The 26,732-nt window shown below is 47.6% G+C and overlaps 1 protein-coding gene across 21 annotated transcripts in view; it reads left to right on the top strand.

Annotated features, from left to right (window-relative positions):
• Positions 1-8,358: 8,358 nt before the first annotated feature.
• The window catches only part of FANCA (FA complementation group A), a 62,013-nt gene continuing 43,639 nt past the window's right edge, over positions 8,359-26,732 (top strand). For 19 of the 21 annotated variants that reach the window (XR_009216462.1, XR_009216461.1, XM_058528498.1 and 16 more), the window contains exons 1-14: positions 8,359-8,471; positions 9,332-9,441; positions 10,002-10,095; positions 12,203-12,345; positions 12,476-12,571; positions 13,851-13,924; positions 18,781-18,893; positions 20,383-20,465; positions 21,172-21,205; positions 21,721-21,787; positions 24,059-24,171; positions 25,265-25,341; positions 25,700-25,841; positions 26,272-26,405. Coding sequence is in view for 19 of the 21 variants with exons in the window: in XM_058528498.1 (XP_058384481.1) it covers positions 8,393-8,471; positions 9,332-9,441; positions 10,002-10,095; positions 12,203-12,345; positions 12,476-12,571; positions 13,851-13,924; positions 18,781-18,893; positions 20,383-20,465; positions 21,172-21,205; positions 21,721-21,787; positions 24,059-24,171; positions 25,265-25,341; positions 25,700-25,841; positions 26,272-26,405 (1,359 nt within the window). In the remaining 2 variants the exon portion in view is untranslated. Of the gene's footprint in view, positions 8,472-9,331; positions 9,442-10,001; positions 10,096-12,202; positions 12,372-12,475; positions 12,572-13,850; positions 13,925-18,780; positions 18,894-20,382; positions 20,466-21,171; positions 21,206-21,720; positions 21,788-24,058; positions 24,172-25,264; positions 25,342-25,699; positions 25,842-26,231; positions 26,406-26,732 lie in introns of those variants that run through there. The other 2 variants (XM_058528514.1, XM_058528501.1) reach the window with 2 other exon arrangements.

Genomic DNA, 26,732 nt, shown 5'->3' with positions numbered 1-26,732 from the left:
CAGGAGACCAGGGGTCAGAAAACTATGGCCCATGGCCACATCTAGCCTACTCCCTGTTTTGTAGACAAATTTTATTGGAACACAGCCACACTCACTCATTTGCATATTATCTGTGGCTGTTTCATGCTGCTGGAGCAGAGTGGAGTAGCTTTGACAGGCTGTATGGCCCACATAGCCTGAACTATCTACTCTCTGGCCCTTTAGAGAAAAGAGTGCTGACCCTGTGCTGGACAGCAGTCTCCATGTGTGACCCACAGACTCCTCAAGGCTCTGAGACCCATCCAGGGCATCCAACATGTCAAAATTATTTTCACTAAAATACTATGGTACTGTCCTTTCCACTATGTTAACACTACACTGATGATACAGAGCAATGCTGGGGGTATTAATTTCCCAGGGCTGCTAAAACAATGACCACAAGCTTGGTGGCTGAAAACAATGGAAATTTATTCTCTCCTAGTTCTGGAGACCAGAAGTCTGAAATCAAGGTGTCAGCAGCACTGCGCTCCCTCCACAGGCTCTAGGGGAGGGTCCTTCCTGCCTCTGCCAGCCTCTGGTGGCTCCAGGAATTCCCTGGCTTGTGGCCCCATTGCTCCAGTCTGTCTGCATCATCACGTGGCCTCTCCTCTTCTCTGTGTCATTTTCTATTCTGTCTCTTATGAGGACACTTGTCATTGGATTTAGAGCCCATCTGGATAATCCAGGATAATCTCATCTCCAGATCCTTAACTAACTGCATCTGCAAAGACCCTGTTTCCACATAAGGTCACATTCACAGGTTCCAGGTTAGGACGTGGACACATCTTCAGGGGGCCTCCACTCAACCCTATAATGGGTACAGCTGCTGGTGCCTCAGCACTAATCGCAGCTGTGCCTCCCAACTGTCGCAGTAATCGTGTTCCTCACCACCACGCACTCAAAGAAAGAAAAGAGAGAAAAAAACAGAAAAGCCAATCTACTAAAGAATTTCCTAGATGAAGCAATAAAAAACGACTACTTTTATCAAACCTTGACACTTGACTCCCTCGAATACACACTTTTTTTTTTTGAGGAAGAGTTGCCCTGTGCTAACATCTGTTACCAATCTTCCTCTTTTACTTTTTTCTCCCCAAAGCCCCAGTACATAGTTGTGTGTCATAGTCGTGGAGTTGTAGCTTCTCTATACAGGATGCCGCCTCAGCATGGCTTGATGAACATTGAGTAGGTCCGTGCCTAGGATCCAAAACAGCAACCCCCGGGCCACTGAAGTGGAACATGTGAACTTAACTGCTGCACCACCAGGCTGGCCCCTTGAATACACACATTTTTAATATTCTGTATCCTGGAATCCCAGGGTTTCGTGAGGGAGTCTGCAGCCCCACATGAAGGGCCTCAGCCATGAAAACAAGAGACTGGGTCTGTGAGACAGCACTTCTGAAACTGCACGCCTGAGTTTCCACTAGGAAAGATCTCGTACGGCCAAAGAATAAACAACAAATATTAATGTATAGCTGGTCTTGGCCCAGCAATTTCACTCCTTGGAATTTATCCTCAGGCAATAAAGACAGGTCTGCAGTCGTCAAGGATGTACTAACTTTTTTGTGTGTGTGTGAGGAAGATCAGCCCTGAGCTAACATCCGTGCTAATCCTCCTCTTTTTGCTGAGGACGACTTGCTCTGAGCTAACATCTATTGCCAATCTTCCTCGTTTTTTTTCCCCCAAAGCCCCAGTAGATAGTTGTATGTCATAGTTGCACATCCTTCTAGTTGCTGTACATGGGACGCCCCCTCAGCATGGCCGGAGAAGCAGTGCATCGGTGGGCGCCGGGGATCCGAACCTTGGCCGCCAGTAGTGGAGCATGGGCACTTAACCGCTAAGCCACACACGGGCCGGCCCCTGTACTAACGTTTTACAACAGCATTGCTACCCAAGGAAAACGAACAGGGGCCTGACTTACATGCTCGGCACGCAGGGTCCGCAGCATCGCCCTACAACACCGCGAAGCAATTAAAAAGAACTTAAGAGACTGTGATAGCTCCATTACCAGAGATATCCATGAATTTTTGTGGGTGAAAAACATAGACTATAAAGCAGCAGTTAAAAAAACAGTGTTTGCAAAGGAGAAAGCCTGAAAGATATACAGTAAAATATTAATGATGTCTTTGGGTGTGATTGTGGAAAAATCAGTACTTTTCTGTACCTTTAATTTTGTCAATAAATACATGTAACTACTTTTGTAAGGGGGAGAAATGTCCTTTCCATGTTTGAAACAACCATCTTGCACCTCCTTTCTGTGCTGTGCCTGAGAAGACAAAGGCGTGGAGCAAGAACAGGTCACTGCGGGGGTCGCAGTTTGAGTGGTTTGGATTTATGTTGAGAGGTGGGAAGGGTTCCACCTTCTGGGCTGCTGCGAGTGAGGGTCAGACTCACAGCCAGACCATCCCATTTCCGGGCGGCACTTCTGATAACGGTGGCAGGCTGTGACCCATCCTCAACCCAGGGCCTGATGCAGTATTCGGTATTACAGCATCAGCTCCCTTCCCTGTTGTGGATCTTTCTAGCTAAGTTCTGTCTCTTTAAGTGCAAAATGGTCTCTTGGCTACCAGTAACAACGGTCCCACCTTCTGAGCGAGGTGGGCTGACGCTGGTCCCTCTAAAAGTTCAGAGTCAAGCTGGGCCTCCTTCTCCCCTTCACACGCAGCTGCTTCTATAGGACGCAGAAAAGCAAGGGCGAGAAGGACCAGCTCTCCCTGTCCTGGCTCACCTCCCACTTGGTTAGCTTTATTCAGAGCTTGGCCATTCCAAGCCTTTCTTGGGCTCCGCCTCCTTTCATAGACAGTCTCTGAGCACCTGTCGAGCAGCTGGTTTTCGGGAGCCCGGCATTCTTACGTTACTGCGTTACTAATAATTCAGGCCCCCCTTCCTCCTATTTGCTGCTGCCATTGATGAACAGTTTTGCTGGTCGGAGCAGGGAGCAGTAGGATTTAACTGAAATGTGTGTGTACATGTGCACATGTGCCAAGCTTTGTGGTGTGGCTTTCTGTAGCTGAGCTGCGTGGATTTCAACACAGTCCCTCCCGATTGCCAGCTCCATCTCCTCTTTCATAAAATGCACTCCAGGAATTTGGAGCAATGCAGCTCTGAAGTGTGGTTGTGACGTGGGAGATCGATCCTTCTAGGAAGTGTGTGTTCAGCCACAGCTGTTGGCTTTTGCCAAACACCGGGCCGTGCGGATGTGAAGAACCCCCGACCCAGCTGTTCCCCTTGTGGAAGAAGCATTTCTGGTGAAGGGGGGTCTCCTCATTTGCGTGTATCCTCGACAGGTCTCGGCTTCCCTCAGGTCCAGATCAAGCACTAAAGGTCACTGTTGACCTGGGCACAGTGCTCTGGACTTTCATACACACACCTCAGCATGTGCAGACAACAGCAGACTCCACATCCTTCCCACGGAAACTTGAGAGCATCTGTCAGGCCAGTTTTACCAATGAGAAATTAGGCTCAAAGGCATTCTTGGCGTGTTTTCTTTCCTGAGTGGCCTGGGCGCTCACAGGAGCGGATCTGATGAATAAACTTCTCCTCCAACTCGAATGCCTTAAACTTCCCCATTAGCACAAACACCTTTGGCCAGTTCTTCTGCAACACAACAACCTCTAAGGATGGAAATGTGGAATACTGGTGTTATCACAGGAGACTGAAAGTGGGCATTGATGCCCTACACTGGCCGTACCTGCACAACTGCAAATGATGTCGTCCACAACATGAAACCTGATCTGGCAAGACGCCTCGGGATGGCAGGTGTGGTGGCCGTGGGGTCTGCACCTTGCCTCAGTGTTTCTGAGCACAGCATCCTTCCCAGGGGCAAGATGGACGCTGCTTCCGTGTGCTGGCGATTTCTACAGAGCTCTTTTATGACTTCGCTAGTAATTTCCAAGAATACAGATCTGTTGTGTCTGCACTGCATTAGGAGAACGTGAGTGAGTCTGGTTTTATTGCTAATTAAAGTAATTAAAACAATCAGGGCTCCATCCCAGTCAGCAGCTTGGGGAAATTGAGAAAAGCTTTTCTCAGGTGACTCATGGCCAAACAGACACAATGTTCCCCAAAGCTTCATAAACTCTCCTCAAATAATCTATGAGGTGCTTACAACAGGCAGCTCTTGGCATGGTCTCGGGTCCCTGTCAGAGGCATGGCTGGGGTGGGAGGTGGCCAGGGCACAGCTGTGTGGAAGGAGATTCCTAGCAGGCCCTGGCTCCTGCCCAGGCTTGCCAAGGGTCTGCCTTGAGAATGACTCTTTGCCTTTAATGAGCTGGTCTGGCCCTGCACTTCCCTAGTCATCATAATTCACACCATCACGCTCAGCCAGCAGAGTCCAAAGGCTCTGAGAGAAAGCCTCGTGGGGACTTCCTGGGTTCTGAATTCGCATTCCCGTCCCATACCTGGCTCATGAACCCAAGGCCCTGTTCTGTGTCTCAGTTACAAAGAAGAGCGTCGCTGTGCTAGATGGAACCCAAGCAGTCCGCATGGCTCATGGCAGGCGGATGGTCCAAAGGGGGCTTCACTTTGAGGCAAAAAAGGAGCACGTACCAGAGACGGGGTGGCCATTGCTGAGGGCAGACCCTTCAGTGCTCTGGGGCTGCAGTGAGGTGGGGGGGTGGGAAGTGGAGTGCCCAGTGGCTTCTTCTGCCCCCCAGGGCTCTGAGGAGCATCCCCGAGGCACTCGCTTTTATGGATTGTCACTATAAAAGCCTTTCAGTCATATCCCACCCGGGGCTGGGCATGGGGTTCAGAGTCTACAAGAGACTCACTCTCGTCCCCATATTTCCCACCACCTCGGCATCAAGGAAAAATTCATCTTCACATTCTTTTCTCCATTCTTGGCCATTTCCGCATAGAGATTGTCGTGAGTAAGGGCAGCGTCCCCAACTGCTGGACAGAAGAGTCAGGAAAAGGTGAGAAGTCCTGGCGAGGCAGATGCAGGAGGGGAGCCTGCCTGATTTGCGTTCTTTCTCAGGTCTAGCTATTTCTCCTGATGCCTTGCTTTTGGGAGGGCAGAGAATGAGGAGGAGAAAGTATCTGGAGGGAAACCCAGGAGGCTCTTCCTTCTGGTCCATTATAGGGCTTCAGCCCATGTGCCCAGTCTCCAGTTCCACGGCAATGCAATGTTTAAGAGCTTGGGTTTTGAGGTCAGACAGACCTGGGTTCTTTTCCTGTCTTTGCCAGTTGTTAGCTGTGTGTCCTTGGGCAAATTCCTCAAGCTGCAAGTGCCTTGTTTCGTCTGTAACTTGGAACAATATTAATGGCTCCTGCTCCTATAATTAACCACATGTGAAAGTCTGTATCAGTTATCTGTCGCTTTGTAACAGAGCGTTCAACACCTAGTGGCTCGCAGCAACAACTGTTTGCTTAGTGCATGATTCTGTGGGTCCACGGCAGCTCCTCTGATCTCGGCCAGCCTCACTCACATGTCTACAACGCTGGTGGCTGGAGGGCCTGCAATGGCCTCATTCCCAGGTTCTGGCGGTGGGCAGGGTGCCTGCCTCTCCTCCACATGACCTGGGCCTCAGGCAGGCAGGCTCAGGTGTGTTCCTGGGGGTCTCTGGGTTCCAAGCTCCAAAGTACAAGCTCTTTCCAAGATTCTGTTTACGTCATGTTACTCGCTTCTCATCAGCCAGCCCAAACTGATGGAGGGAGGACCTGTGAACACTTTCTGCAGTCCACAACAAGGGCTAAACAGTGTCCAGCACTTCTCGTCTTCACAGAGCCTCACTGTGCATTTACCCAAGTCCAGCAGCTCCAGATCTGGGTTGGGCCCAGCAGCAGTTCTGCACGGTCGGTGGTCATGGCCTGTACACAAACTTGAAAAGTGCAGAGTTTCCAGCAGCTTGGAAGGCAACTCAGGAGTTCACAGTGGACGTGCTTTGAGGGCATCCTGCATCACAAAGGTCTGCATGGCCGACAGGAGGATGCCGTGTGAAAACCTGGACATTGACACTGAGTTGAAAGGTGACAACTTTTCTAACCCTTTGCGAGACAACAGAAATACATACAGGTCTCTGCCCACTGTTCCTGGCACAGGGCTCCTGAAACCCTCGTAAACTCCTAAGTGATAAGAGCACTAGGAGCATCTTTTGTTCTACCGAGGCAACTCTGGGTGGGCTTTTGGATGGAGGCTGGTCACCAGAAAGACTAAGCCCTGGGAATTTTCACTCCTGCCCTCCCATTCTCCAGAGAGGAGAGAAGGGCTGGAAATGAAGTTAATGACTGATCATGCCAACATGCTGAAGCCTCCATAAAAATCCCAAAAGTATGGGGTTTGGGGAGCCTCCATGTTGGCAAACACGTCCACACTAGGAGGAGACACACCCCAGCTCCACAGGGACAGACCCGTGCTCGGGAGCCTCCCAGACCTTGCCCTGTGGATTTCTTCATCTGGCTGTATCTTTTATCATATTCTTTAAAAAACTGGAGAACCTAAGAGTTTCCCTAAGCTCCATGAGACGCTCTGGCAAATTTATCAAACCCAAGGAGGGGGTTGTTGCCAAATCCGCAGAAGTTGAGGGTAATCTGGTGACCTACTACTTGGAATTGGCAACCGAAGTGGGGGCAGCCCTGTGGGATCTGATGCTACCTCTGGGTAAAGTGTCAGAACTCAGTTGAACTTTAGGACATCCAGCTGGTGTGTTGCAGAGAACTGCTGGGAGGGGAAAACTTCCACACTTTGGCGACGAGAAGTGTCAGAAGTGAGGTGTTCTGTGGAGAAGTAAGGCGACTCCAGGAGAGACTCACATTGGAAGGAAGAACTGAGTTTTCCCTACTCAGGAAAACCAGGTTGTTTTCCTAATTCACCCTTCTTCAGAGGAGCCAGAGAACCCTGGACACCTCGCTCACCGTTTTTCACGTATGTTTGTCTTTTCATGTATGCATAAAAGTGACAGATGGTAAAACTTGTCTGAACAATCTAAAGGAGCTCTTTCAGCTTGAGGCAACAAGAAAGCCGTGTCATCATTGAACATCTACAATTGACTCTCAGCGGGAGTGAGGGCGTCAGCCTGCTGTCCCTGCCAGTGGTCCATCCCAGGGAGAGCCCCACAGCCCTCGGTCCACGGCTGGCTCCCCGCCGGGGTGGAGTGTGCATCAGGCTTGGAGGCCTCAACCCTTCTAAGCTTAAACTGCCCTTGCCCTAACTTTTCGAAAGATGTGTTTTGCATTCTTTTATGAGATGGTCACAAGAAGAGACGCAGAAGACTCAGGAAAAAACAAGTTTCTTACGTTCACAAGCCCCAGGGCCACAGGGGACGCACCACGGTGGCCAGAGGGCAGAAGCTGAGAGGGGAAGGTTGAAGTCACGGCCTTTACTGGCGTTTCCACGGGACTGGCTGGTGTGCTAACTCGGGAGGGCTGTGGGCTGCAGGGCTGGTCTCCACTGGCCTGCACCCCGCCCTGGGGTGATTAAGGCGGAGGTATATTGCCTCTGGGGTTTGGGGCCAATGCAGGAGGTCTGGCTCTGGACTGGTAAACCTGCAGATGAACGGAAAGCTCCAGGGCCCTTCTGTCTCAAGCCTGGGTGAGCCCCGGGAGACAGCCATAAAGACCTTTCAAGATGTGAAAGCATCATAACATACAGAAAATAAAATACATAACTATTCAGTACAAAATCTGTACTCGCGCAGCCACGAAGACGCACGACGACAGCTGCGCACATGACGGCTCCGACACACGCCACACGGAGGGAAAGACCCGAACCACAGACCAACACAGCGAGCCCGTCCGGAGGCCCCTTCTCGGCGCCGGACACCCGCGCGCTCGGCCAAACGCGGGGCCGCGCCCCCACGCCGCCGGCCCGCACCACGCCGCCCACACCCACGCGAGGGCGAAGTGAGAGCCGGCTCTCGGCGCCTTGCCAGCCGTCCCCCGCCCCCGGGCCCTCTCCGCGCGCGGCCGCGGACGGCGCCCTCAGGCCGCAGCTGCCGTCCTCGAAGTTGGCGTGAGGCGGGCTCCGGACGGCTCTAAGGGGCGCGTCTCCCGGTTCGAGTGTCTCGGGCCGTTTCCTTCCGACCGGCTCTGCGCCATCCCCGCGGGAGAAACGCGGAGGGGGCGCCACGGCGCTCTCGCACGCGACGCCGTTCGGAACCGCCCGCTAACCCGCGGCATCAACCTGAGAAGACCGCGATCGGTGCCAGGCGCCCGGCGCTCCTGCCACCACCAAGATGGCCGCAACCCGCCTCCACCAAGATGCCCTCACCAAGATGGCCCCGGCGCGGGGCCTCAGGGTGCGTGCGCCTGGCCGCAGCCAATGGGCAGGCAGCGCGGGCCGCAGCCAATGGGAGCGTGCGCCTGGCCTAGCCAATGGGCATGCAGCGCGGGCCGCGGGCCGCGCGCCGCGCGGGGCCGCAGGGACAGAAGGGCTCTGGGCATGTCGGATTCCCGGGTGCAGGGCGCTGCTTCGGGCCGCGGGTCCGGGGGCCGCAGAAGGGCGTGGAGCGAGCTGCTCGGTAGGTGGGCACGGGGGCCCAGGAGTGGGCGGCGCCGGTCCCCGAGACCTTTTCTTGCCCGAGCCTGCGCTGGCCGGACCCGGCACACCGTCAGCGGGCAGGCTGCCTTCAGCCCACGCCGGTCCCCGACTCCCGGCCCCTCCTCGCCCCTCCTTCTTCCCCACTCGACCCCCAGCCCCTCCTCGTCCCTCCCGACCCCAGCTCCCCCACCGCGACCCCCTGCCCCTCCGTCTCCCCCCGCCCTCCGGCCCCTCCTCGTTCCCCCGACCCCTCCTGGCCCCCCATCTCAGGGCCCTAGCCGGGCTGCCCACCCCAGCCGTCCCTTGTCCAGCCGCCCTCCGTCAAACGTGGCGTCAAGAAAGGCTGTTCTACGAAGTGGGGCCTTAAGATGTCCCCCACGCGGGGCCCTGGGGCTGATGACAGGACGGGTTCGGCTCTGCTGGCCCCGGAGCCGCATCACTCGCCGAGGGTCGTTCCCGGGACTCTCAGTCGGCGCGGTGCTGCTGACCGACCTGCACTCCGCGCGGTCGCACCAGAGTTCCCCACCACGTCCTTTTCTGCCCTAGGTCCAGTTGCATGTCCTCGCCCTGTTTCCTTGGTCTCCACGGGGGCAGTTCCCCGCTCTTGTCTTTCCTGACCTGGACGCAGGAGGCGCACTGGCCGCGGTTATATAGAGGGCCCCTCTGTTGGGTGTGTCTGAGGTTTCCTCGTGGTTAGACTGAAGTTGTGCGTTTTTGGCAGGAATCCCACGGAAGTGACGTGTCCCGGGGGCATCACGTCAGGGGGCCAGGACGTCCCGATGTCCCTTACATGAGTGTTTAAAGAACGCTGTGATTTTTTGAACTGATTTTCCCTCTTAGCGGGAAGGGTCAGACGGCAGGAGCGCAGCCCTGGAAGGGGACAGGAGTTGCAGGAGTCAGCGGTGCTCCTCCTAAGAAGCCACCTGGACTGGAGCCACCTGCTGCTCGAGGTGAGAGGACGTTGGTGTGGCCTCTGCCGGCAGGTTCAGGCTAGGGGTTTTGAACCCAGCTTGTGAAGAGACATCTGGAGAGCCTCCTGAGTGTCTGTCAGAAGCACCTGTTAAATGCTAAGTGACCAAAAAAATTGGGAGCATTTATCTTCTTGAAGATAAAAGAAGTTCAAAAACAAATTTAGAAATTCTGGAAATTTCTAAATTAGTAAGTTTCGCTTTTTAAAAATGTTTTGCCTCAGGCCGCCCCGTGGCTTAGCGGGTGAGTGCCCGCGCTCCGCTGCTCGTGGCCGGGGTTCGGATCGCGGGCGCGCACCAACGCACCGCTTGTCGGGCGATGCTGAGGAGGCGTCCCACATATAGCAACTAGAAGGATGTGCAACTACAACGTACAACTATCTACCAGGGCTTTGGGGAAAAAATAAAATTATAAAAAAAAAAATGTTTTGCCTCAAAATATTTGAGAATAGCGCAGGAGGCAAGCATTACATACACACAGGTTGTTTTTATGCACACACAGCTTGAGTTTTAAAAATGGATTCTTTGTGTTTGGTTTCTAGGTAGAAGGTCCACCACATAAAAAATTGTGTCTCGGCTCATGGATTGATCACGATGTTCCTGAGGCCTGCACTCATCTTTCTAGTTCGCTCATAGGTATGTTAGAGTTTCCTTTTCTTAATGTATTGAGTTGTGGAAGACCTTTATCTGAAGTGATGTTGACTTGTTTATAATAAATTTAAACTCTCTCAGATAATGATCTTCAACTTACATGTATAGTCAGGACATACAAGTCATGTCTTTGTGACCTGGTTGGTGCTTGTGAGGCTGTTATTTTAAAACAGTGTTTGACTCAACATGGGGCTCAGAAGCTGTAGGAACCAACGTGTCCCCTGGAAAAACCTGGGACGGTAAGGTGTGCCCCATTCATGGAAGGAGTGAAAACCGTGTGCTGGGTGGGGGAGGTCAGGCAGGAAACCAGAATAATGTTTCTAGGTGCCCACCCCCAATTTGAGAATATGAGATGGGGAAATTCTGTTATTAATAACAGAAGAATAAATAAGTTATTTTCTGGTCACTCATATTTTTATTATGTAATGATTGTCATGTCAGAAAGAGATATTAACTAACTCATTAATTTGTTTTAAATTTTTATTAAAATACTTTAAACAGTGGGCTCACCTTTTTTTTTTTTTGCTGAAGAGGATTCGCCCTGAGCTAAGATCTGTGCCAGTATTCCTCTATTTTATTTTATTTATTTATTTTTTTATTATTTATTTATTTATTTATTTTTCTCCCAAAGCTAGTTGTATAGTTGTATGTCACAGTTGCACATCCTTTTAGTTGCTGTATGTGGGACGTGGCCTCAGCATGGCCGGAGAAGCAGTGCGTAGGTGCGCGCCCGGGATCCGAACCCGGGCCACCAGTAGCGGAGCGCGAGCACTTAACCGCTAAGCCACGGGGCCTGCCCAGTATTCCTCTATTTTGTATGTGGGCCACTGCCACAGTGTCCCCAATGAGTGGTGTAGGTCTGTGCCTGAGATCCAAACCCGTGAACCTGGGCTTTTGAAGTGGAGCATGCCAAACTTAACCACTACGCCACGGGGCTGGCCCTAGGCTCGCCTTGATAACTGATCACTAAAGGTCATTGGTCAGTGATAATTGATTTTTACTGCCATAATTGCATTTGAATTTCACAAATTATGCATCATTATTCCAGGAAACTAAGGTCAGCCACACACTTTCTTGTATGGACTTTTATAAGAGCTTATATAAGGAGCTCTTAACCTTGACCACAGAAATATACACCCTTAATTTATGAATTTTTTAGTTGTTTTTCCTGCTGAAGATAGTGGCTACCATACTTATTCATATTTAGGTAATATTCATATTCAAAAAGGTAAATAAAAACAGAAATAAACTTTCCCATGGAGATAAATTGGAAATAAATGGCTAGAAATTAGCATTTTCTACCTTTCTACCATAAATTATTTGACTCTAGTACTTGGTAATTTGTAATATTATCATTTGGAACCTTTGTAATTGCAAGTGTTTTCACTTATATATTGGTATGTGTTTTCAGAGCCTTGAAGATAATGGGCATGTGCTACAGTCTCCTGTTTTAAAAAAGAAATTAATTTTGGAAGTCAAATAAATTAGAAAACAGTTTGCTTGTAGGCATTGCCTATTTCTAGGCTGCCCATCATTTCTCACTTTATTGAATGCAGACCAGAGGCTGGTCACTCAGGAGGCCTGTGGGCCCAGCACCTAGGTTCCACCTGGCAGCCCAAGGACTGAGCAGACCTGTGGCCTCCACTGCCCACCAGGTGCGTGGCATAGCATTGGGAAACCAGACCCAGTTTCCACTCATATGTTAATGTAAAGTTGACGGGAGCAGGTCTGTCTTGGACACTGAAGTAATTAGAGAAACAGGAATTTGTTAAAAGAGTTCTCAATTTATTGTGCTCCTCTGGAAAAAAATTGATGAAGTTCTTAGGTTTTATCTGCCAAGCTCTTTTGTTTGTGTCACACAAAACACACATATGTATTTGCAACGAGGAGCTTCAGATGTTGGCCCTGATCGTCTCATGAGCTGCTTTAGTCATGAAATTGTCTTAATTTTATACCTCGTGTTTTTCCTTCTAGATCGATTGTCCCCTTCAAAGGCAATTTTCTGTGGTGCTACAACTTAAAAGGAGGCATTGTAAACTGCAAGTCTTTTACTTTAGATTTTGTAGTGTCTCCCCCATGTTTTGTCTTTAAGGCTCTGCTTTGCGGGATCACGCCTCGCTGCTGGGAGTTCCAGTGGCCGTCTTGTCCAGCCAGATGGTTGCCTCCAGCATTGTGCGGATATGTGAGGCAGAGGCGGAGCATGCTCACAGGGCACTGCTGGACTCGGTGCAAAGAGTAAGATGCCGCACAACAAGGAAACGGTGCTACTCATTACGTTTAAGCTGTTTTGGAAAATAGGACATTTCTTTAGTATTGTTTCAGGTTTTTGCCTATTTTTTTAAAAAGATTTACTCTCTCTTTTCAGAAGAAACTGTCTTCCTTGATAGAGATTGCTCAGTATTTATTAGCACACAGTATGTTCTCCCGTCTCTCCTTCTGTCAAGAATTATGGAAAGTACAGGTAAATTTCCGATTGTAGGAAAGTGTTACTATAAGTAACAATGTTCTGTTGATTTGGGTTGAGCCAACAGAATCCCTAGGTTTCCTTAGGAATTCCACCAAGCTTCTCATTAATTACAGAGAGTGGGGGAAAAAGGCGTTCAGCAAATGCCTCTGTGGATGGGAAAGAAATGCCCTCAATTATATTTGTCAATATGCGCCCATCATTAGTAATGTTTATTAGAATAGAACATACCACAGAAACATGACACTCTGCCTTCTTAGGTGTATTATTATGAACAATTTTCCAGGGCAGTGTAGTACACTAGAAGAATATAATTTAAAAATTATTCTTATCTGTTTTTTGAAGCATTTTGAATTCAATAGGTTTATAGATTTTGAAACAATTGAAAGAACTCAACGTAACTGGTTATTAAAAGAGATCAGTGAGTATATAGAAAAAGGAAAGAAACAACCAAGGTGATGGTACATTCATGATTTTCCCCCATTCTTTTACCCAGGCTACATTATAGAGTTCAGTTGATTTGTGAGGTGTTGGTATGGTCCCTGTGCTCACTGATAACTATCTAGTTGGGGGAAGGGGCAGCTAAATGCACATGAAATGCAGTGATATAGGTGTTCACAGGTGTGCAGAGAAGAGTGGGCGACTATCTGATTGGATGGTTCCAAAAGGCTTCCTAGAAAAGCCAGAAGTTGCATGGATTGTGGAGGAAGAGAACGAGTTGGCTGGGTGACAGGGAGGACATAGTAGGCAGTGGAAGATAGATCGGACTTGAGCAAGTTGTCTGAGGGGACTGGTGTGTGTCTTTGCTCCAGGAGGGAGGGCTTCACTGGGAGAGGATAGAAGGAGAGAGATGGAGGCCAGATCACAAAGGGCTATGCCATGTTGAAGAGTCTGGACTTTGTCCTGAAAGCTGTGAGGAACCACTGAAGGACTAAAGAGGAGAAGAGATTGACATGTCCAGTTTATATTTTGGAATCATGTGTTGGGCCTATGGAGAAAGTCCTAGAAGTGTGGTTAAGCTAGGGACTGGACAGGGCGCATGTCTGAGCCTTTGAGGAAGCAATGGTGGTGGGATGCGGGAGGAGATGAAAGATGGTAATGCTGAGTGTCTGAGACTTGGTGAGTTTTAAAACCACAGTGGATGAAATATATATTTTAGGCTGTGCTTGTTACTCCACTTTAATTTTCAGTAGAGCATGATGGTTAAGAACACAAGCTGAACATTTTGTAGGAAAATGTGTGCATGAAGGACTCATAGTACTGTTGTTTTCTTTAGAATTCTTTATTGCTTGAAGCTCTGTGGCATCTTCATGTACAAAACATTGTGAGCCTCCAGGAGCTGTTGGAAAGGTAGTATACAGCGATAATTTAACATTACCTTAATATTACATGATTTATTTTTTTGTAGTCTAGAATCACTTATTTATATATCAAAGCCAAAAATCACCTGGAGAAACTATTACTTTATTAAAAGAGAACATTTGTTATAATTGAACTCCTTATCATGCACAGACTTGGTAATTTTTTTCGTGTAAGATGTATCGTGATAAAATATTAAAAACTGAAAAAGAGACGTTTAGGTAAATATGGTTGATAGAATGTGTGCAACTACTTTTATTCCTTCCTGAAATCCCATCAAGAGTCAGAAAAGAGATTTTATAAAATACATAATCCCATAACGATGGAAGAGGAAGCAGGAGGCAGATGGACCAGTGGTAAATGACGTAGCAAACTTGAGAAAGACTTGTCCTAAGCCAGCAGTGCAGAAAGAAGAGAACCAATCCAGTTTATTCTCTTTCTTCCTGAAAGACTGAAGAGTTGATGGCACCAGGCACCCCTAGATGTAGGGTGAAGGAGAGACGGCTCAGTAGAATTGATTGAAAGCATATAGAAGAAGTGTTTGAACCTTAGATCAGGTGCCTTACTTGCTCCAGGCAGCCAGGTGATTATTCCTCTCCTAGTCAAACAGAAGGCTGGAGGTTTATATGTTTATTCTCTGGTCAGGCAAAACAGGGTATCTGGTTTGGGGGACTGTCAAGCCCAGTTGAAAATGCCGTATTGAAACCAGTGGTGCTATGACATGGGGGTCACATCTGGATTTAAAAAATTGGATCTTTATACCAAACAATTCTAGATGAATCAAAGAGGAAAAAATGAAATTGTAAAAGTACTAGAAGAAATCGTGGAATGTTTTTATAATCTTGAAGTGGGGAAGGCCTAAATATGATATATAGCCCAAAAGTTAGAAAGGACTAATAGATTTAAATTTTCTAACGTATACACCTAATGTAAGAGCACCAAAATATGTGAAGCAAAAAATGACAGAATTGAAGGAAGAAATAGACTATTCCAACTATAACAGAGCCTTCAGTACCCCACTTTCAGTAATGGATAGAACTACTAGTCAGATCAGAAATGATGTGAAGACTTGAACGACACTACAGGCCAACCTGACTTAATGTCTATAGAATGTTCCACCCATTAGTAGCACAATACATGTTCTTTTTTTGTGTGTGTGTGTGTGAGGAAGATCAGCCCTGAGCTAACATCCGATGCCAGTCCTCTTTGCTAAAGAAGATTGGTTCTGGGCTAACATCCGTGCCCATCTTCCTCGACTTTAAATGGGACGCTGCCAGAGCATGGCTTGTTGAGCGATGTGAAATCCGACCCTATGAATCCCGGGAGTGGAATGCGCACACTTAACCGCTTTGCCACCAGGCCGGCCCCACAATACACATTCTTTAGCATGGAACAGTCTCTAGGATAGAACATACAATTCAGGCTGTAAAACAAGTTGGGATAAGTTTAAAAGGATTGAAATCATATCAAGTGTGTGCTCCAATCACAAAGTAACTATTGGAATCAACAAGGAAGTTTGAGAAATTCATAGTATTTGGAAATTCAGCAATACACTTTTAAATAATCACTGGGTCAAAGAAGAAATCACCAGGGAAATTAGAAAATACTTCGAGGTGAATGGAAATGAGATGAATGAAAATGAAAACAATATACCAAAATTTATGGGATGCAGCTAAAAGTGTTTAGAGGGAATTTATAGCTGCAAAAGCCCGCACAGTCATGCACCACATAACGATGTTTTGGTCAACAACAGACCACATATTCAAAGGTAGTCCCATAAGATTACCACCATACAGCCTAGGTGTGTAGTAGGCTATACCAGGTAGGTTTGTGTACGTACACTCTATGATGTTTGCACAACAATGAAATCAACTAACAACCCATTTGTCAGAATGTATCCCCATCGTTATATGTGATACGTGACTGTATTAGAAAAAAGAGTGATCTCAAATCAATGACTTAAGCTTTGATCTGAAGAAACTAGAGAAAGAAGAGCAAACTAAACCTAAAGTAAGAAGAAGGAAAGAAATAATAAGGATTAGAGTAGATGTCAATAAAATAGAAAACAAAAACAGTAGAGAAAAATCAATGAAATAATTGGTTCTTTGAAAAGATCAACAAAATTGATAAACTTAGCTAAACTTACCAAGAAAAAAGACACAAATGACCAAAATCAGGAATGAAAAGAAGGGAATATCATGAACAATTTTATGCTGATAAATTAGAAAACATAAAAAGGACAAATTTCTAGAAAGATGAAAATGACTGCAACTGACTTAAAAAGTCTGAAGAGATCTATAACAAGAAAAGAAATTGAATTACTAATTTAAAATCTTCCCACAAAGAAAATCTTGGGGGAGGCCAGCCCAGTGGGGTAGCGGTTAAGTGCGCGCGCTCTGCTTCGGCAGCCTGAGGGTTCGCAGGTTGCAGGTTCAGATCCCGGGCACGCACTGACGCACTGCTTGTGAAGCCATGCTGTGGCAGTGTCCCATTCAATGTAGAGGAAGATGGGCACGGATGTTAGCCCAGGGTGAGTCTTCCCCAGCAAAAAGAGGAGGATTGGCATTGGATGTTAGCTCAGGGCTGATCTTCCTCACAAAAAAGAAAAAAAAATCTTGGGCCCAGATGACTTCACTAGTGAATTCTACCAAACATTTAAAGAGGAAATATGCCATTCCTTCATAAATTCTTCCAGCAAGTAGAGGAGGGAACACTTTCCAACTTATTCTATGAGGCGAGTGTTAACTAACGTGATATGAAAGCCAGACAAAGACGTCACAAGACAGGGAAACTACAGACCAATATCTCTCATGAATGCAGATGCAAAAATCCTCAACAAAATATTTGTAAACTGAATCCAGCAACATAGAAAAAGGGTTGAACACCATAGTAAGTGAGATTTATCCCAAAAAGGCAAGATTGGTTTAACATCTGAAAATCAGTATATTAATAGGATAAAGGACAAGAAGGGTCATCTAAATGGATGCAGAAAAAGCAATTGATAAAATCCTACACTCTTGGGCTGGCCCTGTGGCTTAGCGGTTAAGTGCACGCGCTCTGCTACTGGCGCCCTGGGTTCGGATCCCAGGCATGCACCGAAGCACTGCTTCTCTGGCCATGCTGAGGCCGCGTCGCACATACAGCAACTACAAGGATGTGCAACTATGACGTACAACTATCTACTGGGGCTTTGGGGAAAAAAAAGGAGGAGGATTGGCAATGGATGTTAGCTCAGAGCTGGTCTTCCTCAGCAGAAAGAGGAGGATTAGCATGGATGTTAGCTCAGGGCTGATCTTCCTCACAAAAAAAAAAAAAAACCCTACACTCTTTTGTGATGATGACTCAATGAACTAGGAATGGAAGGTAACTTCCTCAGCCTGATAAAGGTCATCTGTGAACAACCCACAGCTAACATCATAACAATGAAAGACAAAAGGCTTTTCCTCCTAAGATCAGGAACGTTGTTGATACTTCTATTCAACATTATTGGAGTTTCTAGCCAGGGAATTAGGTGAGAAAAAAGGCATCCAGATTGGAATGGAAGAGGTAAAACTGTTTGCAGATGACTTGATCTTGCATATAGAAAATCCTAAGGAATCCACACCAAAAAGTATTAGAGCTAATATATGAATTCAGCAAGGTTGCAGGCTACAAGATCAATATACAGAAATCAATTGTATTTTTATATGGTAATAATGAACAATTTGAAAATGAAATTAAGAAAATAATTCCATTTAAAAGAGCATCAAAAAGAATAAATTAGTAAAGCTAAAGAGCTGCAAAACTTGTACACTGAAAACTATAAAACATCATTGAAAGAAATTAAGACTTGAATAAAAACATTCCATCTTTATGGATTGGAAAATTTAATACTCTTAAGATGGTAGTACTCCCTCAAAACGATCTACACATTGTCTTTTCAACAAATGGTGCAGGGACAACTGAACATCTATACGTAAAAGAATGAAGTTGGACCCCTACCTCACACTACATGCAGCAGTTAACTCATAATGCATCAGAGACCTAAATGTAAGAGCTAAAACCATAGAACTCCTAGAAGAAAATCTAGGGGTAAATCTGCATTGACTTTGGATTAGGCAATGGTTTCTTGGATAAGACACCTAAAACTCATGCAGCAAAAGGAAAAATAGATCAATTAAGCTTCATCAAATTTTAAAACTTGTGTGTCAACGCTATCTAGACAATGAAAAGATAATCCACAGAATGGGAGAAATTATTTCCAAATCATATATCTGATCTAGTCTCTAGCATAGATAAAGAACTCTTATACCGCAACAGTAAAAAGACAAATCATCCAATTAAACAATGGACAAAGGATCTCGATAGACATTTCTCTAAAGACAGACGAACGGCCAAGCACATGAGAAGTTGCTCAGCATCGTTAGTCACCAGAGAAGTGCAAACCTGACGTGAGAACGTGAGGGCCCTCCCGCATCACTGCTCCTGCTCCCAGATCCATTGCAAGTCGCATGATGATTCTTCGTGGCCAATGCCCTTGAGGACAACCTATAGTCCATAACTGCTGCCATCTGTTAAATTGTCTCTAATTACTTTATTATTGCTGACCTTTCTTTTTTCCCCAACATTAATAAGCTACTCCAAATAAATAAATGATTTGAAAATGATTATTTTTAACGTCAGTCACAGCCGTCCCTGACACCTGTTGTGTCATCTGGCCCCGTTGTGACTTCTTGGGGCAGAAAGGCTCAGACAGTTGCTAGTTCATTGTCAGTGGCCCAAGCTTCCTAGTGAAATGAGTGTGAAAGAAAATGGCCCAATGGAAAAGAACGATGCAGTCAGGGTAAGCTGTGTGCTTGTGTTCCCAGCCATGCCGACCTGCAGGCCACGGTTGCATGGCTTTTCAGGAACCTGCGCCTTCTATGTGAGCAGATAGAAGCGTCCTGTCAGCACACCGACATCGCCAGGGCGATGCTTTCTGGTAAGTTCACGACAGAGGCGAGTGCCTGGGTAAAATTTATTTAGATAGTGGGAATGCTTTTTGTCTGACGATCTATGGGAAGCAGAACAGTCTCCTATACCCGTGGCGTGGAAATCGAATATGAAATCATCTCAATCCATACCTGTTGTTGTGCGTTTGCATTTAACTTGAATTGTGTGGAAATTTTGGTAAGTCAGCCTGTTGATGTGTTGTGTTGGGGGGCCCCCCCCCCGTAGCTGGTGTGTTAAGTTGAATATGTGCAGATTATGACCTGTGAATGAGGCGGCACAAGCCACCCACACGAGGTGGGCCGGTAGCTCCCTCAGCATCTGAATTCCCACTTTGGGGAAGTAAAAACCCTGGGACTGTTTTTATTGAAGGCGCAGTTTCAGTACACTCACACAAAGGAAGTAAAGTCACAAGATTTATTACTGACACATCCCAGAATTGAGGGGGAGCAATGAACTGGGGGAAAGGGCAGTCCTCTGCCCTAGGTGGAGAGGGAGCAGGGCAGCAAGTACCTGTTACTTATAAGGTGGTTGGGGCGGAGGTCACTAATTTTTGTGGGCTCAACTCTGAGTGGTCATTTTAAAAGGTGCCCCGAGAAAAGCAGAGTGGGCACTTGTGGGCATCCTAAGCTCAGGTCCTTTTCTAAATGTCCAGACTGTGGGTGTGAGCAGGGTTGTCACACTTTAAATGCAGAGGCAGCAACTTAGCGTAGCTGTTTTCTCATTACACCTCTGTGTTTCTGGGCACCTTTCTCTTAAGTGGGCCCCAGCCCTTGCTGCTCTGAGCCAGGAAACCCTGCCATTGCCAGAACCCCTGAGGAATGAAATCCACAAATAAATGAAAAGTTAGATGAAAAGTGGAGTGCTCCATATAGGCATCTTGTGGATTTTTTTCCTTTGCAAAAGAGGCATTTTTTTTTCCTAATACTTTCTTGGTGACATGAGCTACTTGTGATTCATGAATCCTGTGATCTGGTCCCAGATAGTTTAAGTTCAAATTGAAGATTAGACAGAAAATCTTTTTAATTTCCGTCCTCTTGATTCTGATCTTCTCAGAAGATATGAGTCCATTTCCTGCCTCACTCCCAGAATGTTATGCTTCCAGGTCCTAGTGGTCCTTGTATTTTTGGCATAGGGGACTGGCTGGAGAGAAAATCAACAAGGAACCCATAGAGGCTGCTTTTTTGTTTGCTTTAAGAGAGCATAAACTTGATTGATTATAAGTATTTCCTTTTCAAATAGAATGACAGGAGGAAAAATCGGGTGCAGTAAGGGATTTGGTTGGTGGGGTTTAGTGAACACTTGTGTGAGGTGGTCACGTGGGTGGTAACCTATGCAGGGGCTCCCAGGCCCGGAGCAGGCTGTCCTGACAGCCCACGTGGTCCTCGCCCTTCCAGTCCCTCTGAGGCCAGTAGTGTGTGTAATTCACAGCTATTTGGAGACCACAGTGTATGTAAATACTTTGGTTTTGTGGTTTTCAGATTTTGTGCAAATGTTTGTTTCGAACGGATTTCAGAAAAACTCGGATCTGAGAAGAAATGTGCAGCCTGGACAGATGCCCCAGGTAGGAGGAAAAGTCAAGTGCAAGTTCGCAGAATTGGCCTCATGAAAATGTGCTGCAGTGTAAAGGGCAGTCCCCATCCCAAGTTTTCATTCTTTTTTGGAAGTTCCTTGACCAGTGGGTAAAACTTTGACCCACATTACAGTTTATAAGCTTTTAGTGAGGAAATCTGTTTTGTTATCATGAGATGCTCCCTGAGTAATATTGCTCCCTACATCCAGTGGATGTGAGGAAATGGAAATAGGCAGTAATGTGTCCCCCAGCCTGTCTTCTGGTTTCCAAAGCTCTTGAGGGTGGAGATCATTACTGTGGCACAGAATCCGGGCCTGTGCTATTAGACCAGAGAGAAGGGAGAGCTCTTCACTGGGTACGAGCTGAGAGAGCGTCAGCAAAACTCTTCTGTGCTGACATTCACCAAGCTCAAGCCAGACGCCATGGGAGCCCAGCAGGATACGGCCAGAGCTGTGGGCCTGGGCGTCTCGGGCCATGCTGAGAGCTGTTTCAGGATATCACAACGAATACTTCCAGAAAGTCTGCCTTTCCGCTCTGTCTGGGTTTCCTCAGTGTTGGGATAATATTTTACCTCAGAGGAAATCTTAGAAGTGGACCTCTTTGTAAAGTCAATTTCTATTTGACTTTGGAGTAATAACTAGTTTTCTTATGTGGTGCTTGTATGTGACTGGTGGTAAATTATGTTCTGTTTTGACAGGTCGCTGTTGCTGTACTTGAGAGGATGCTGATCTGTGAGTCAGTTGCTCTGTGCCCCATACTGGAAATGACTTAGTTTGCTTTTTGGAAATTTTCACAATTGTTTGCCTTTCCGTTTTGAGTATTTCACCTGTTGGTGTATTTCACCCTCTAGAGTCCTGGTACTGGAAAACCCCCCTTTTTGGGTGTAATTTGGTGTAAACTTACTCTCACTTTTTTCTCCTGGCTTGCAGTTCTCGGTGGTTTCACATTTAATCTCTAGAACTGCAAATGATAACCAGTTTAACGGTTACTTAGGGAAACACTTGATGGTCTACATATTTTGATAGAGTTTAAAGGTGTAATTCTTTTGTACCACTGAGATGCTTGGAAGCTTAAAGGACTTGTGCCCCCTGGGGGTCTAGGAGGCCTAGGAGGTCTGTAACTTGGGAATTGAGGGGATCTTCCCAAAGATCCATTGGACTTGTCCAAAAATACTTCATTGGGGATCGTTTCTGATGGACTGTGACAGTTGTGCTGTGTCTCTGTTCTGTTCTCATGTTGTCATCAGTGGCACTTGAAGCTTTGGGTGCTGGCCTGCAGGAGGAGTCCCCAACGCACAAGGCAGTGAGCTGCTGGTATGTTCCTGGGGGCAGGCCTGCGGGCATGCTCGGGGTGGTTCCTGCTAAGTTTGAGGTCCTAGGTATTTCAGACACTCACGAGGTATCAACAGCTGACTCCCACTGCACACTGCCTCCTCCATTGTGATAACGTCAGGAGAGGGCGATGGCTGGAAAGCACTAGGAACCCTCCAGTCCACCTGCTTCCTTTGAAGATGAGGCAGGAGGCTGGGCCCTCTTTCTGCAGGAATCACCTGCCACCTCTGGGTCTGCACTCCTGGTCTGAGGGGGATGGGCCTGTTGTTCCTCTAAGCCCAGACTCCTAAGGGTCGTGGACCCCTCTTCCCACCCAGAGCAATCTCATTATCTTGGTGCTCTCCCTTGTTTTTTTCTTGTGAGGAAGACTAGCCCTGAGCTAACATCCGTTGCCAATCCTCCTCTTTCTGCTGAGGAAGGCTGACCCTGGACTAACATCCGTGCCCATCTTCCTCCACTTTATCTGGAACGCTGCCACAGCATGGCTTGACAAGCGGTGCATCAGTGTGCACGCCCGGGATCTGAACCTGCAAACCCCGGGCCTCTGAAGCAGAGCGCACGCACTTAACCGCTATGCCACCGGGCTGGCCCCATGGTGATCTCCCTTGTGCCTGCCCTCTCAGGCCCCTCCACGGGACTTTCTAGAACACACAGCTGTTAGTCATCTTTCCATTGAACCCTTCACCTGCTCTCCAACGCTCTGGCTCGGATTCACCAGTAGTCATGGTTCTGCCATATTTGCTTTCTCTCCATGGCTCTGTGGAGGTACATTTTGTCATAACTTGTAGGGTGGACCTTGAGGTGTCAGGGTTTGCTTCAAAGTAGTGTGGGATGACGCTGACCTGGAAGGTTGGCTGTCTTCTGGGAAGCCAGGAGAATTCCCCAGCATTTCCAGATCTTGTAAATCTTTCCGTTCGTTAATTATTTTGCTCCTGATTGCCTGTACTCCACGACTACTTTAATAGTCCTCAAATGTGCTGTCTAATTCAGTATTTTATTTGAAGTGTATAAAACATTGCTTTGTTCTCTAAATTTTATGCATGTTTATAATATGCCTGACTAGATTGCTCAAACTCACGTCGCGAGAGTCAGGTAATGACTGTCAATCTGTTTGGTTTTCTTTTTTTTTTTTTAAAGAATGAAGTTTTTTTTTTTTTTTTTAAAGATTTTATTTATTTATTTTTTCCCCCCAAAGCCCCAGTAGACAGTTGTGTGTCATAGCTGCACATCCTTCTAGTTGCTGTATGTGGGATGCGGCCTCAGCATGGCCAGAGAAGCAGCGCGTCGGTGCGAGCCCGGGATCCGAACCCGGGTCGCCAGCAGTGGAGCGGACTCACTTAACCACTAAGCCACGGGGCCGGCCCTGTTTGGTTTTCTTTGTTAAATTTTTAATTAGTTGCCAGTACTTACAATAAAATCAGACATCCCCTAACAGTCTGAGTGGCCAGCCTCTCTGGCCCAATGGGGCTTAGCATCCTGGCCCTGCACCCTGGGGACGGCCAGCCCCACGTCATCCCTCTTACCCAGCTTTTCCTTGTTGCATGTGTGACTCTGGAACAGGTCACATAACTGCTGGGACCCTTGGTTTTCTCCCCTGAGGAATCGGGGTAGGGTTGACTGTGGCGCTGACCCTAGCATGCTGCTGTCGGCCCCGTCATCCTTCGTCCTTCTGACCTGTCAGTGACGTTCTGCTCCCTCTCAGGGATGGCCCTTTCCTTCCTCATCCTGTCACTTGACATTGGCTTCAGGAGCGGTTGCTGCATTTGAGTGCCTACATATGCCAGGTGCTCTGCTCAAGGCTTGGCATGCCCCTGCTGTCTCTGATTCCTATTTCACAGAAGGAGAAGCTTTGCAAGGTCTTCAGTTTGCTGGGACCTGGTCCTACCATTGGCTGCAGGTTACTGTGATTGCTGCAGCCTCCCTTCGGTTCTGCGCAGGTCCAGCCCTTCCTGAGCTCTCTGTCCTGCTTTGCTCAACAGGTCTTCATTGCCTTTGTTTTCTTCCTTGTTGAAACTACGATTCCCTGGATTCCGTTTCAAGACTGTGGTCAGTGGCCCAGCAGAGAAAGTGTGTCAGAGTTCGAAAGGGCGAGCCTGTGGGCCCCTGAGCTGGGAGCGGCAGCTTTGCTGGACAGAAGTCGCTGTGATGAGCTGTTCTTCGTGTGTGAGAATGATGCCACCAGCTAGTCCTGGTGCGTGCTGGGCGCCCAGCAGACTCTCCTCTCCTGAGAGCCTCTTTCTGATGTGTTTGCAGGTTCAGCGTGTTCAGCATACACACATTTTGCAGAACCATTTCGACAGATTCTCTAAAGAAGTTTTTCAGTCACACTCTGACTCAGATACTCACCTACAAGCCTGTGCTGAGAGGTGGGTCCCCATGCCTGGTTTGTTGGAGATGGTTGTCTGCCTGGGCCCTGCTTGATGTTAACGTTCTAAGACTCTTTGAGATCATGAAGGACATGTTATTATTAAACATCCTTCCATTTGAAAGTACACATTCTCATAAAGAAAATTTAGAATTAAAGAAATGTGGAAAAGAGAATCGTCACCCATCTCATCACCGAAATAGAAATGTCTTTATCATGAAACCTTTCTTGTGGTCTTTTCTAAATAAGTTTTTGAAAACATAGTTATACTATAAATTCCACAGTTCTATTTTCATACATCACACATTGTAAGCATCTTCTTATGTAGTTACATGGTTTTCTTAACAGTGTAATATAATACTTATGTCATTTTCTACCAATGAGTGTCCTTTGGCTGACGTTGCCATGCCTTCGACGACAGACTGTCTGTAGGTTTTCACTGTTACTAATGAGGCTGAGAGGAACACCTTGCCCACTGAGCCTTCTTTTGCAGTGGTAGATCAGCAGGGTAGGTCCTTGGAGGGCCTCCTGACAGATGCTGTGTTGTGCTTTCCGGAGGGCTTAGCGTAGCTTGTCAGTGCCTGCTCCAACCTGCCGTCCCGTCAGCAGCGTCCTCACTGACTGCTCATTGACCGTGAGAGTTTTTTTTTCTTCCCCCCAAAACCCCAGTAGATAGTTGTACGTCATAGCTGCACATCCTTCTAGTTGCTGTATGTGGGATGTGGCCCCAGCATGGCCGGAGAAGGGGCGTCCGTGTGCGCCCGGGATCCGAACCCGGGCCGCCAGTAGCAGAGCGCGTGCGCTTAACCGCTAAGCCACGGGGCCGGCCCAGACAGAGTTTAAGAGCAGCAAAATTAAAATGTAACTGATGGATGAGAAAGTATAGCAAATATGGTAAAGGATTACCAGCAGGTAATTGGATCAAAGACACAGACATTCAATAACATAGAAAATGGTTAACAAATGGAAATTGTGAACTTCACTAAATTGAAAAAATCCAAATTGTAACAAAATAGTTTTTTGACAGTAAAGCTTTAAAACAGAGCTTTTTGATGATTAGTGACATTTCTGTCTGTTTTCTCTCCTGAATGAAGTTTCTGATGCGGTTCAAATGCAGAGAGAATGGAGCTTCGCGAGGACCCACCCCCTGCTCACCAGTGTGTACCGCAGGGTGAGTGTCGTGGTGGCATTGACACCTGCCACTGCGAGTGCAAGGTGGCATCTAAGGTCTGCTTCTGTGATTCCTAGTCCTTTTAAAGTGAGGCTGGAGTCTCCACAGACTTGGCCATCCATGTCGGACCCCCTGTATAAAGGTCTAGAGACTGAACTCGTCACTTGGGAAAAGCACCTTCTCCTCAAAATGAGAATTCCTCCAGCATGTACTTAACCTCTGCTGAGAGGAGAGACCCACAAATGTCCACTGTTCAAGCTCCATGTTGTGTCTGATGGGAAGTGGGATGGAGGTGGGGATCCAGTCCTGCCTGACAAGTGGCTTGCTTTAACAGCCAAGGGGGGCACTTTTGTTCCAGCTCTTTGTGATAGTGAGTCCCGAGGAGCTGATTAGCCATTTACAAGAAGTTCTGGAGACACATGAGGTGAACTGGCAGCACGTACTCTCCTGTGTGTCTACGCTGGTGATCTGCTTACCGGAAGCACAGCAGCTGGTAAACGGTGCGCTTTGGTGGGGGCCCTGTGGTGTTCTGAGTGTGTGCGTGCGCATGAAAGCACGTGCTATTCGTCTGTTGTCAGCAAAACCCCAGCATTTGTGAGTGAGCCCATTGGCGGAATCATTTGTCCATCTCAATGAGGACGGAAGCCCTCCCTTACATGCCCAAAAGGTGCCCTGCATCCTGTTGTCTGGGCTGTCGGTCAGCCTCTCCCATGGTGCCAGCTGCTGCACTGAGATCGTGCATGCCACTGCTGCTTGTGACAGCCTCACATAGTTGTTGTCTGGCATGCTCTGATCTTTATCCAGCCTCTTGAAATGGGTGTTGGGCATGCAAATCTTCTTAACCGGAATGCTCAGTCCCCAGTGGAATGCACACATTTCATTTCTACCAGACGCCCTCCTGTACTGGCTGTGACTATGGTTCTCGCCTAGATTGGGTGGCTCGTTTGCTGGCCCGCGCGTTCGAGAGCTGCGACCTGGATAGCATGGTCACTGCCTTCCTGGTTGTGCGTCAGGCTGCGCTGGAGGGCCCATCTGTGTTCCTGTCCTATGCAGACTGGTTCCAAGTGAGTTACCACGATTGACCAGCCGGTACTCCCAGCTAGCCATTAACACGTCCCCCCCCGACCCGCTGTCGTGAGAATGAACGTGTTCCGTGGGTCAGCTCTGCAGAGATGGCCCTGGATAAACCTCCATGCATACTTCTCGGCCTCCCTCAGGCTCTGAGCTCACCATCCAGGGGCTGGCCCCTTCCCCTGGTTGCTGTCTTGCCTGCCTGTTTGGGCCTCCTTCTCTCTCTTGTGAGAAAATTCATGAGGTCAGTCAGGAAGGAGTGAAAGCAGACGTGGCCGCTTCTTACTGCAGAACACACTGAGTGCCACTGCTTTCTCGTC

The sequence above is a fragment of the Diceros bicornis genome, chromosome 32, assembly GCF_020826845.1.
Source record: "Diceros bicornis minor isolate mBicDic1 chromosome 32, mDicBic1.mat.cur, whole genome shotgun sequence".
Lineage (NCBI taxonomy): Eukaryota > Metazoa > Chordata > Mammalia > Perissodactyla > Rhinocerotidae > Diceros > Diceros bicornis.
This window is presented reverse-complemented; position numbering and strand designations above follow the sequence as displayed.